The sequence below is a fragment of the Eupeodes corollae genome, chromosome 2 (genome assembly GCF_945859685.1).
Source record: "Eupeodes corollae chromosome 2, idEupCoro1.1, whole genome shotgun sequence".
Taxonomy (NCBI): domain Eukaryota; kingdom Metazoa; phylum Arthropoda; class Insecta; order Diptera; family Syrphidae; genus Eupeodes; species Eupeodes corollae.
Window position 1 is genome coordinate 153,352,430 of NC_079148.1, and position 13,790 is coordinate 153,366,219.

General features: G+C 30.3%; 1 protein-coding gene and 1 long non-coding RNA gene across 3 annotated transcripts in view; one reads left to right on the forward strand and one right to left on the reverse strand.

Annotated features, from left to right (window-relative positions):
* LOC129944309 (uncharacterized) overlaps positions 1-1,720 on the forward strand; it is a 48,243-nt gene extending 46,523 nt beyond the window's left edge. Inside the window, exons 2-4 of the long non-coding RNA XR_008781413.1 lie at positions 1,145-1,296; positions 1,369-1,455; positions 1,514-1,720. This is a non-coding gene — a long non-coding RNA (uncharacterized LOC129944309). The remainder of the gene's footprint in view (positions 1-1,144; positions 1,297-1,368; positions 1,456-1,513) is intronic.
* LOC129944305 (capon-like protein) overlaps positions 1-13,790 on the reverse strand; it is a 209,575-nt gene that overhangs the window by 6,023 nt on the left and 189,762 nt on the right. For both annotated transcript variants that reach the window (XM_056053651.1, XM_056053652.1), the window contains one exon: positions 7,319-7,422. In XM_056053651.1, coding sequence (XP_055909626.1) covers positions 7,319-7,422 — 104 coding nt within the window. The remainder of the gene's footprint in view (positions 1-7,318; positions 7,423-13,790) is intronic.

Sequence of the window (13,790 nt, forward strand, 5' to 3'; positions counted from 1 at the left end):
TCAATTCTGGATTTGGTGGTTTGGAGTGATGAATCCAAATTCAATGTGTTTGGAAACAATGGTGGACCATGTGTAAGACGTCCACCATTAAAGGAATTAGATCCAAAATACACAAAAAAACCGTCAAACACGGAGGCTCCTCTATAATGGCCAAATTGTACAGATAAGTGGAAAAATTACTGGCGAGATGTGCAGGGACATCTTAGATACTAAGTTAAATAGAGACTATGCAGACAATTGCAGACGGATTTATGTTCTTACTTAACACCTTATTATCCGATATGACTACTCGAAAAAGACAAAATGCTGTTTCGATTATGATTAAATTATCAGCAGCATTGAAGTTTTTGGCAACTTTTTGGATGTTACCAAAATCAACGATGGTCTTGCACAGCAAACCGTGTCAAAAATACTTGACTGAGTTTTGACTTCAATCGAAAGAGTCAATTGCCCGCTAATGATGAGTTTCAAAATTAATGAGGAAGAGAAACGAAAGTCCAAACACTGTTTTTGGCAATGATCACGAATTCCCGGTGTAATTGGGTTGGTAGATGGATCTCATATTCAACATTTTCCTTACACTTTGACAAAAAAAAACTTAGCTCGCAAACACATTTGATGTAGAGTGATTATTTTCGATTTTACCTTGTTTTGAATTCTACTTTCGAGTTTATTCGAAAGTTCATAAGAATATAGTTGACACTACTAGAACTATTCGATTCTCATTGTTTCGAAAGTAGTCAAATAGATACAAAGTGCCAATTTTTCGAATTCGAGCGATTTCATTGTAGAATTGAATTGTGTATATAGTAGGGCCCCAGAACCTTGTCCACAGATTTTTGACCAACCTGGATGTCGAAATACAGAACTTTGTCCTACAGATTTGTGACCATACAGAATTTCGTTCTTATAGAACATTTTTGACATGCAGTATTTTAAATATTGTATTATGACAGTATTTCGACTCCAAGCCTAATGTTTTCTATGAGATGAAATAAGTTTAAAGTCTATCTGTGTTTCCTATCAATAATTTGAATTTGAATTAAATCATTTTTTTAATGAAGCTGAAGATAGCTGCGTTTGCTTTGCTTTTAGAGTTAATAGAATTAATTTAAATTGATTTTTCTTTTTCTTTCTCTTTTAGGATAATAAAATGAAGCCTTTTTGCAAACGTGGTTTCTACAATCATCAATGTTACCAGAAAAAAAACCATTCCGGGCCTGCACAGAAAACATCTAACTCCTCATCAATATTCGTGAATTCAAGAGCATGCAACATGGAATTACTTATTTGAAGGTGAGTTTAATGCCAATGAAGTCTTTTCCAAGTTTCTAAAATAATACTTAAACTTGTCTTCTTCTTTTTAAGATTAAATATTGGTTCTCGAGTGACGTTTGAGGATCATTCTTCGGAAATAATCTTGACTCTCTGAAATTTCAATCACTGGAAGTTTATGTAAGAATTTTTGAATTCAGTTTTCTTTGTTCATGCATTTAATTGAATTTTCTTGCAGCATGCAAAAACCAACCTTGTTTGTTCAGAAGACGTCCGCTGAAAAACTCTAAATGATACAATGAAAGTCTTGCACAACACACCCTAACACTTATTGGTCTGCACATACATTTTACTACTGCGCTAGAAAATTTGATACTCTCAAGACCGCAATGGGTGCAAACCCAGAAGATTGATGATAAAGGCCCACAGTATATGATTCAAATGAAAACTCCAGAAATTTAGAGAGGAGTGACTTTAATCAAGATGTTTACAAAATGTAATTTTTTTTGCAGACGTTTTTTTTTCTACTTTTTTTCTGATTTTATTTTTAATGTATGAGCATTTAAACTTTAAATTTAATTATAAATATATTCATAAGTATTTAATAAACAAAATACAAAAAAACTTGTCAAAAAATGTATATAAATAATTTAAATGTTATTACTTTTCTTTTTAGTAAAACAATTAAAAAAAATTAAATAAAAATACATAATTGAAAATGATGAAATTTTATTTCTTGAAAAAAAATGTCTCCCCTTATTGAAGATTTCAAATTTGCAATGTGCTGTTCTGTATTTCCAAATCCCAATACTTATGAATTCATCAAACACTGCAAACGACAAAAAAGGAGATGAATCAAAAAATAACCACGTGATAAAATTTGTCTTATAATACCAGGCTCTCAGACAGACAGAGGAAGTGGCTGGTTTCATATTCTGTCTGCTTAAAAAATATTAAAAAGCCCTAACGTCTTTTCCTAAACAAGCACCCGTCTCCTTCGTGCTGCAACGTTTCCGTGGAAGTTAGTGTAATCGATAAAGTATCATATAGAATTTCTTTTTATGTAACAGGCGCTCATGCAATAAAACAGGTGCATACAAATTTATTGTTTTGCTTCTTTGTTATGCTTTTTATGCTCAACATGTATGTTTTGTGTGTGTATTAGTTCACTTCGTAAAAGAATAGAAAACAAACTAGGCTCCGCCCTTCTATAACGGTTAATTTTTCGCAATAGTTAATTTTTGTTTTCATATTTGTTGTTGTTGAGTCGAAGATCCCATAACGATTAACCACCCACCAAAACAAGGAAAGATCATCAGTATCAAGAGTGGTGGGGAGAAGAAGAATTTGTGTGCTGGAGAAGAAAGCTTAAATATTCTCGATTGAATTCTCTTTTATGCACCAGGCGCTCAGAATTTTCAGCAAGAGCGTGTCGCTCATAGCTTTTTTCCTAATTGGTTTATTTTGTTTCCTCCTTTTTTTTTGGAGCTTACGGTATTTTTACTAAAATGGATGAGTCTGAAGCGAAAAAGATAAGAAGTAACAACAGAAACTCAATTCACCGTTATAAAGGGTGGAGCCTAGTCTCATCCATTTTGTTGTTAGTGATTAAGCAAGATTAATACTTGAAAGAAACAAACGATGACCAGGGATGAGAAAAAAGTATGGAATTGTACTTTTTTATGTAATGGAAGAATAGAGCAAACATTATTTTTTGTATTAGAATAAACATTGCATTTGCTTCAAAGTCGTTAATTAAATAATAAGTAAAGAAATAACAACGATTTCAATTAATAATAAAATGCACTTTTCATGATAGTATGGCTATTAGTATCTTTGTTAAAAGTGTAGCAAAAACTTTATATTTTTAAATTGTCCGTTTTAAATTTAAAACAGAACCAGTTTTAACTCTTAAGGTATTTCTGAAATTTTTAAGCTTGTAATTAAAGCCTGAGTATGATCTACACAATTCCATTGTTATATTGTAAAAAAGATTTTTGCTTTCCTTAGAAAAGGATGATTTTAAAAGTTCAAAAACTTACTAGAAAAATATCAAATTCAAAAAATTAAGCATTTTGATTTTGAAGTTTTCAATGTCATTTATTGTTTTTGAGGACTGCAACTTTAAATAATACCTACCTCTGATGCAGAAACTCTTAACTTAATATTTTACCAATCGTAGTAGTATTCTTTAAAATTAGTATTTATAAATACAACAATAGTCCGTTTGAGAACTTGGGCATAGCGAGTGACAACTCTCAACCATTCCTGTTTGCGAGTACTGTTGCCAGGGGTGGAAGGGACCTACAATTTTAACCCGAAACGGCAAATTTGAGAAAGCATTTTTCATTTTAAGAATTACTCTTGGAGAATTTGTCAATTCCTCGCGAGAGGCAGTACCCGTGAAAGAAACTTTAGGTGGCATAGGCAGGGATCGAACCCAAGACCTCTCGCATGGCAGTCCAACGCACTAACCATCATACCACGGGTACTACAAGGTTTTTTATTTATTGCAAACATTTTTTTTACATTTAACAACGCTTAAAAAACATCATTGTAAAAATTGATTTTTTAATTTTTTTAATTGTATAATGTTCGAACTCTGTCGTAATTGGAGAGTTTTACTAATCCCGAAAAAAACTATCACCGAATCCGTTCATAATACATAAATGTATGTTGTTCACTACGATTGTAAAAGGTGCTTTTTTAAAACCTATAGGATAGTTTTTCAAAAACAAAACACATACAATTCAGAAAAATTCTGGAAATCTTAATTTGAATCGATAGTAGGGTCCGTATAGGGTCGATAGTAGGTTTGAAGATTATTTCATAGAAATGTTGACCTTGACTGCTCCTCAAATGGACCATCCGCTTAGTTTTGGCATACCCTTTCCAACATTTTGGCCGAAATGCTTCAATGTTATCTTTCAATGCGACAATTAAAGCGCGCTTGTCTGTATAAACATAAGCTTTAACATAGCTCGACAAAAAATAGTCTTAAGGTGTTAAATCGCACGATCTAGCAGCCAATTGACTGGTCTCTGTCTCAACGTCTTGTTGAAACCACATGTCATTCAAGTCAAGCTTTTGCATTTTGGACAGAAATATCATCTCAAGGTAGCGCTCACCATTCAGAGTTACGTTACGATTAGCATCATCTTTGAAGAATTACGGTCCAATGATGCCACCAGCCCATAAACCGAACAAAGCTGTGACTTTTTGTGAATGTATTTTGTGGATCTTGCAATGGTTATGGCTGAATCTTACTCCACAATCGACAATTCTGCTTTTTACGTACTCAATGAGCCAAAAATGAGCTTCGTCGCTAAACACAATTTTCCGTAAAAAAGAGCCCAAGAGCCCATTCACCAAAAATTTTACGTTGCAATAAACCGAACGTTCGCCTTCAATTCTTCCACCAGCTGTATTTTGAAAGGCATCGCACCTAAATCCTTCCGTAAGATTTTGCAAGTTGTTGAGTAACAGAGGCCCAATTACTGCGAACGTTAACAATTCGATAACTGATGGTCATCATTAATACTTGCCGATACAGCTGCGATATTTTATTAAGTTCGCATTCTTCATAAGCGTGTTGGTGGTTAAATGACCAACAATATAAATTTAGTGCGAAATTTAGTCACGATAGCCTGAACAGCTGCTTCAGTGGGTCGATTAAACTGACAATAAAGTGGAAGAAGCGCGCGTTGAACTTTCTTAACAGAGCACAGATTTTGATAATAAAATCCAATAATTTGCAAGCGTTGTTCGTTTGTAAAACGATGCATGGTTAAATTAAAGACCAAACTGAAGATGTTTGACAGTGGAACAAAACACAAAACGTGCGTCAGCTGTTCAAACCAGTGTTGCCAAAAAGCTAATAACTAAAAAATCACCCTCTATCGTAATTGGAGAATTTTACTAATCCCCGAAACAAAACTATCATCGAATCCGTTCATAATACAATTTGTATGATATTCCACTACGATAATTTTTAATGATGTTTTTTTCGGAATCAGTGAACATTTTGAATTACGATGGAATTTGTGAATACTGTAATTTTTTGAAAATTCCTTAAATACAAATTTGGCCTATCTCAAAAAAAAACTGGTTCACTCAATACAAAATTGTTAGACTTGGAAGGTTTCAATACCGATTGCCCAGTTGTTATTCCAAAAACTAAAAACTTTTACCTAGTGACGTACTTTTACTCGTAAAAGATCTGTTGGTTAAAAGCATCCCCATTTAAATAAGCTAACAATTCTTTGCATTCTGTGCTGGAAAATATTTGAAAAATTTGCTACAATGAAAATTTCAAAAATTTCTTCAAATATCCATAAAAACTAAAATTCATTCTATTTTATGAAAGAAAAGCAAATATTTAGCGTTAAAAATTTTAAAGTGTTTCTAAGAAAAAGAGAAGATTTTCATTGTTGTTTAGTTTTGTTTTATTTGGCTTTCTCAATCATTTTACCGAAAGTGTTTACTATCAACACTGACGTCAGAAACACATCTTAAAAATGCAAAAAGATTTCACTCAATCGATGTCCATATCTACTTTGTTTTGTTGGTTAATATATCTTTAAGATAATTCACATCAATCGTTTGAATTCACAACAATTTGAATATCTTTTATTTTGTGTTTTTATAATTATAAAAAATTAGAAAACAACTAATAAACAAATTCAAAAAAGATCCAAGCGCCATAAATCTGAGAGTGAACACAAACAAATTATGTAAAAATGAGTCCTTACAATTTTTCTAATTCCTATTTCAAAAAAACTTAAAGGAAAATATTTAAGTATTCATAAAAATATACTTTATTCTTTTTAAATTTTATTTTCACAACTAAGCTATTTAGTTTGAAATACGAGATATTTATGTTCACCAGATGGATTTGTTTTCTTTTTGTTTTGTATTTAGAAAATTGTTTTTTTGAAATGAAACTATTTCTGGCAACAAACTTTAAATTTGAAATACAATGGAAAATATCGGTTGTGGTGATTAACAACCAAAACGAACATCAAAGATGGTGTCCGTCCAATCAACTTCTCGGTGATGCGTTTTATTTTGTTGTTTGTTTACACCAAGGCACGAACTGACGAACGTGAAAGAGATTTTTCAAAATTAATTCTTTTTGGCTTTATTTTTGAAATAAGAGTATCCAGACATTTTACGTGCTATTGTAAATTGTATAAATAATTATTGTTAATACTTTGGCGCAATATTGTTTATAATGGCAATGTAACACGGATGTTAAACGAGCTTGAGGGGAGGTCTGGTGTAGGATAGGTATTTTGTGATGTGTAAATTTGTTGCACTGATGGAGAATTGTGTCTTTCGAAAAATGGCGTAAACGGTCAAAGTCTTGACAAAACCTCAAATATTATTTTTATTATTTTCTTTGCACCTACAAAGACTAAATGTGTTTTTCAAAATTTTGAAAATATTGACATTTTTCAAAATATATCTCCATGCCACAGAAAAAAATAAAGTCATAATGGATTTATGTATATTATCTGCTGTTCGCTTCGCAGTTCGAATCATCATCTTGATATTTTTAGAATTGTTTTCATAGCTTGCATCAGTTCAGGATGATGGAAAAGAAGAAGACCAAGACAATTTTAAATTCATTAAGACATTACTAGCTGGCAGTCAGAAGGTAAACTAAAATTATTATTAAATGTCACTGTTTTGCAGTCAATTATAAACTATAAAATTTATACATTTTTGTATGTATGATTTTTAATAATAATAATTTTTTTCTACAACGGACTGAATTCATGAACCGGAAAACGAAAATTCTGGTCACTATATATACTTGGCTATAGAGGAAAAACAAAATTGCGAGAGTACTGTAAAAATATATGTATTTTGGAACGGCACGGCGTAATTCAATGGTCGAGAGATAGATTATTGTTATTATTGAAATAAGAGCAGGAACCGCAAAAACAAAAATGTCAATGGTTAAAAATAAAAACGTTCAAAAACAAATTATGTGTACAAAAATGTATAGTGTTGAAATCTGTAGAAGATGAATACTTACGAGTACACAAGATGATTTTTGATTGGCACTGCTCATTTGGGACGTTAATTCTAGATGATTAGGTCTTTGTGGCGGGCTTATATCAGGCGTGACTCCGATTTGATCTGAAAAATAAAAGGAAAATCAAATTAAAAGAAAAACATGTTTTAAAAAATGCATTCATACTTCAAGAACAATAGTTTTGGATATGGATTTCCTATTTCCGAAATGGATAAGTATTGAATATTTAAATTTTTCAATTTCTTCTTACTTAAAAACAATTTAATTGAGTTGCTAAAAATTCGTATTAAAAATTAATATATGTAATGTATCCTTAAAATGTGAATTTTTGCATAATTCTAACTAATTTAATGTTTATTTTTAAATAAATGTGTAATCAGAATATGACGCCCACGTTCAGAATTTCGATCGAAAGTGAATTGAAATTACTTTTTAATTTCTCGTTAAATGAAATTGAATGTTCTTCAATTCGATCGATTTCAAACACTTCGAACTGTCAGAATCGAAGGATCATCCATTTTTATTTTGTTTCTAAAGTAAAATTTTCGCTGTTTTGAAGATGGATGCAATATCATTGGCATTTTAAGTGAAAAAAAGGAAGCAGAATTCAAAAGAAAAATAAGAAAACGAATTTTGAGAGACAAATCAAATATATTGGATTTACCTGAAAAGTGTGAGAAAATTATATAGAACTGTTCTGACAAATAAAGTGAATTCATGATTTCCTCTTTAAAGCTTTTATTATAATTTAAGATTAAGCAAAGACGCTTTTGTCATATGTTCTAAGGGAAATAGTAACTTTTATAATACCTTCATCGATTCCTTCAATCCAAAAACTTGATGCAACCCTTCGATTTCTAGCAGAAGGAAGCTATCAAAGATAAAAATGTGATTTGAATGCGTTCGAAAAATGGAACAAACCGAAATACAGAACATCCATTTGTATGCTTGAAAATCCAATTCACAATAACGAATTGTGGAACACCCAATTTCAATTTCGAAAAGTTTATTCACAAAAAGTGAAATGCAACACATGGGCACGAAGGTAAATAATTGTATATACATTTTTACTAAAAACACCATCGAAAATAAAAACACGAAATATATTTTGTTTTGAAAATTTCGGACTTGCAAATGCAATTTCATACGAAGGGTGTAAAAAATCTCAACAAAATAAAATCATCATGATAAAAAATTGCTATTATCTCAAAGGAGAGAATAAATCTCCAAAGGATTGCCCCCAATACCTTGTGGCACTTGTGTGACGTTTTTTCCTGTGATAACTTGGTAGCAATTGCACTAATGTACAAAGTTTTGAAACTGGCGGTCATATTATAATTTTCCAAAGTTTAATTGACCTTGAAATCACTCTTACACCTCTTTTAATTTTTTTTTTGTAAAATTTGAGATGGTTTTCCAAATTAATATTCCCTTTTTTTAATATTAAAACCAAATGTTTTCAGTTTTAGCTTTTCTCATTTACTTTTTGAAAATTCATATTTGCTTTATTTGTTGTTTTAACGCTAAATGCAACTATGACAGTATAAAATAATAATAATATGTCCAAAACAAATAGGTTCAAGTAATGAATCATGCATTAAGGTCGCGCTATTTATGGTCACTGTCACTAACCCCTTTTTTACATTACCAAAACAGTTTTTGTGTTGAGCCATAACAAAGATAAAGATTTATGCTGTACACTAACGGTATTTTGACCACACAATATTTTGTTCATACAGAATTTTAACATATAGTGTTATGACCCACATAGTATTTTGGGCCGAAACTGTATACAAATGAAATGTTTATTTCTGCGTAGTAAGTTTTGGGAGTTTAAAGGTCACAACAATAAGTTTTCTCGTTACTACCACCTTTTCAATAACTCATATGATGTTAATATCTATTTATGCATACGGTTTGCGACATTTTCAATCTTAAACATTGTTTCCTAAGCATCACATGCGTCTCCATGTGAGCAAATATTTCGAGAATACATTTTTGGTAAGAAAATGGTTAAGATGTCTTTTCCCAAAAAATCTTAAAGCTTTTAACTATAATCATCTAATCAAGTAATTCTTGTCATGAAAAAGTGCTTTCTCAAATTCCGTTCGGATTCGGCATATAAACTGTAGGTCCCCTCTATTCCTGCACTTAGTCGCACACAGGAATAGTTGAGAGTTGTAAGTCACTAGGCCCTGGTTCTCTACGGACTGTTGCGCCACCTAATTTATTCATTTATTTTTATTCATTCATACATCCATTTTTGCAAATACAAAATATCGTATAAAATTATCCATCTGTAGCTGGTAAAAACATTTTTATTATTTTCTCCAAGAATTCATTTTGGAGCATCCTACCTCATTCATGGAGATTTAAATGAATATTTCCAAATTTAATAGTAAGTGTATGCAAGAACAAGTAATGGATGTTTTTTTGAGGGGAAAGGAGGAATTTTTGGCTTTTATGTTATATCTTAAAATCAAATTAAGAAAGAGGCTATGATGCGACCCACATTGCCAATTTTAATCCCGTCTGCCGATTTGTCTTGCTTTAAAAATTTGTCAGTTTTCGTGTTTTGTTAAAAAAGTTATCAGTTAAATTATTCTAAAAAATTTTAAAGTAACCAACAATATTTTGCATATGATGAAATATTTTGATTTCAAAATCTATTTTTGCTAACGAGATTTTGAGTCGTTATCTTTAACCAATTTTAGTAACATTTCTAAAAAGTATTTATTTCTTATATAAACAAATACAAGTTGGATAAATAAATTTAATTTGAAATCAATATATTCTTTTATTCACAAGAAATTGAAAAAGGAACATCAATTTTTCGAGAGAGAGATATTTAAGGTTAACCGAAATGTTCACTTTTTTTAAAGTACTTTGGTAAAAAAAATACCCACGCAGTTTTCTTGAGCGCCCTTTCTGCATCTTTCTGCAATATTATCTATATATCAAAATTTATTTGAAGTCGATATCTCTTTTAACGTATGTACACACGCACGCACAGACATCTTTCTAAAAATCTTTTATTTCGACTCTAGAGACCTTATACGAGTATAGACGAGAAATGTCAAAATTTTCAATTTGAGAAATCGGACCCATTACAATAACTTCCTATGGGAAGTTAAACTAATATAATTTGAATTAGGAAAACCAATGGAAGTACAAAATTCAAACCGTAGCTGTGTATCTTATTGATTAAAGAATAATCCTGACGCATCTTATTTAAATACGAGTACTTAATATTGGTCCATAGAATAAAATACCCCAGAAATTCTTGAAATTATTCACGCCCAATTTCTATACAGAGTTGTACCGTTAGGATCGTTACTAGTCTTAGAATCAGGCATAGTAGCAGGCCAAGATAAACTGGGAACTCCGGCAGACAATAACAAATGTGAAGAAATTGGGCGTTTCTTTCATTTAAAATAAATGTATTGTATAATTTTGACTAAGTGTAACTTTAAAACAGTAAAATCTGTGGCAAAACTTAGGACTTGTTTTGTAGTCGTCTTCCAAGTTGCAATTGGAAAAAACTGTAGAGAACACAGTTTATAGATTTCAAGATTAAAAGAAACAACTCTATGTTTTTTTTCATGAAATTGAAAAATTTTTGAAAAGACAAAGATTTGGGTTTTTATACAAATTTAACACGGCGCCTAGTCCAGACATAAAAATTAAATTTTCGATGTTTCCAAAGCCAGTTTTAGACAAAAATAAATACAATTATATGCATCCCTACATTTTTGAACATATTTGTCTTATGCCTGGACTCACCATGTCAATATTTTGTTTAAATTTACATTTTGTTTTAATTCATTAAAGTTGTAAATAACTGTTTTTTAAAGTTTGAAAAAGTTGTCTGCTAAATTAATAGATAAATATATATTTATTAAAATATTACATAGTTAAAATGCAACCAGTATTATTATTTCAAAAAAATTAAATGTAACTACGATAAATAAATTGTTTTGCTTTAATATTGTACTAAAATAATTTGTTTCCTGAAGTTAGGTAGGTTAAAAAGACTTCAAAATATTAAGTGTAATTTCTATATGATCAATATTTGTCCTTTTTTTTGTTTAAATAAAATGTTATAACTTAAAATACATATATTAAGGTATATTTTTGTTTCTATATTTAAAATCTTTTTTTAAATTCTAAAATTAACATTTAACTCAAACTTTAATAAAAGCCGTGAACGTCTATGATTCTGGTTTTATTTATTTGTTTTGTAGGTAAAAATAAAATAAATTTTACCTTAAAATTAAAAATAAGTTAACTTAACAGAATTATTCTAAATTTAGTTTTAAAAACACGAAGAAGAAACAATCCGTCTCTCACCTTGTTCATAATTTTATATCAATTTCCTTGTGTTTACAAACAAACCAAAAAACAACGTGCATTGGTTATGACGTAAAGTTGGCCAAATTTAATATAATTATTTATCCTTAACCTTACTACGTCAAAAATCATTTCTCATAAATTCATCTTAATTAAATAAACACAAAAAATTTCCAACTTTTACTTTTGACCTTTACTTTATACCAAAAGAAAAAAAAACAATCTAGAATAAGTGTTATGAGACTTTTACGTTTTAGATTCAAATAAACCACATCATAGATTCATCCTGTTTAGATATTGATATTCGAAAGGGGGGTAGGTGCAGAGTAGATTTTACTATTTTCTTCGAATTCGCACTTATAAAATTCATACATAGTTTTGTTGTACGAGTATGTTAATCTTCCCCCACGCGCCTCAATTTACCTACAAACATTCATCAAAATTGAAATAGAATTGTTTCTTAAAAAACAACCAATTTGTACAAAAATACAAAAACAAATATCAAAATATATTTTATTGAAGATTTTAGCAACATTTTAAACAAGAGCAAAATGACCCCCCATAGTTATGTTAAAGTAGCATCGCTTCTGACTGGCGTGTGTTTTGTCTGTTTGATTATTTTTTCACGTTACCGGCTGGTGGCTTGAAAAAAAGTGAATCCATTCTAGATCACTTCAAAACATTGCGTATAAAAAAGAAAACTTAGTTTTTTTTACACTCGTAATTTTGAGAGCAAGGTGGCTGTTGACGTCACCATTTTTAGCCCGTCTTGGCCTGGCCACCTTTAATCGACGACATCATTATAATCAAGACAGAAATAAATCTACGGTGGGCCATCGAACGACACGCTGCACGAGTAGCCAGCTATTTTACGTTATATTTTTATATCTTTTTTCGTAAAATATACATTTGTATCTATATACTTTTGGCAAAAGAGTAATGAAATAAAAAATATATATGTACCTTATAAAAGAAAATAAACAAATAAAACACACTTTATTAATTATAAACGAAGTGTATATAACCGAATGGCATATGATTGGGGAAAATTAATGATTTTGTTGAAATTGTTCGTTGTCTTCTGAGTCTTCCTCTTGTTCTTCTTATTTTTCAAAAACAACAACAAAAAAGCACACACCTACATTCGAGACTTTTTGTAAATAGATTTTTAATACAATTTTATGTGTATTTTTCTCTATTAATTTATGTATTTATTTTGAAAATAAATATAAAAATCAAAACACCATTGAATGGAAAATCCTGGAAATCATCACACTCAAAGGAGGAGTTTTCCAAATGCAATTTCGTTTTTTAATTTGTTTTCATTGTTTTTGAACAAAAGCAACAAGGTCATAATATTTTCTAAATTTTTTTTATTATTGTTATAAAAAATCAATGTTTACGGATGTTTTTAGAGGTTTATTATTTTCCAACAGACAAGAAACGTATCGGCGGTGCTTGGAAAATTTTGGTCGTTAAAAAAAGTTACACAAAGTGTTTGCAAAACGCTTTTTTTTGACGATTTTTGGCATTGGTATCAGAATAAATAAGAAAACACCCTGAGAACATTATAGAAATTGTTTACATTATATGAGAAAACTTTAAAAATTTAACGATCGATTTTATTGATTTTAAATTTTCAAATGACAACATAAAAAAGATGAAAGTTTCATTAACTAGTTTACGGTCAAGGATTTCAGTAATAAGGTGTTTTTAATGGATTTTAAGTTCATAAATGGATTTTAAGTTCATAAAAATAAATTTGTGGAATCGAAATTGGTCTAAATATTCAAGCACAAAAACAATATTCTTCCCTGATCAAACTTTAAAACCTCAAGACCAAACATTATGCTTCCGTAACTAAATTAATTCACTATATTTTTCGTGGAAAGCGCCTTGGTCTATTTATTTCTTTATGTCTGTAGCACCTGCTTAAATCTATTGTTGAGTGTTTATTTATAAATTGTAAGCAACGCGTTTTGAACAGTTTTGAGACTTTGAAAAGTTTATAGCTAACTTAAGTTTTTCAAACATAATTCCACAATCATTCAGTGGAATTTGTGGAGACTGCCCGAAAAATTAAGCTTAGGGGAAATCAAGAAATCATACGCATTATGTTTGA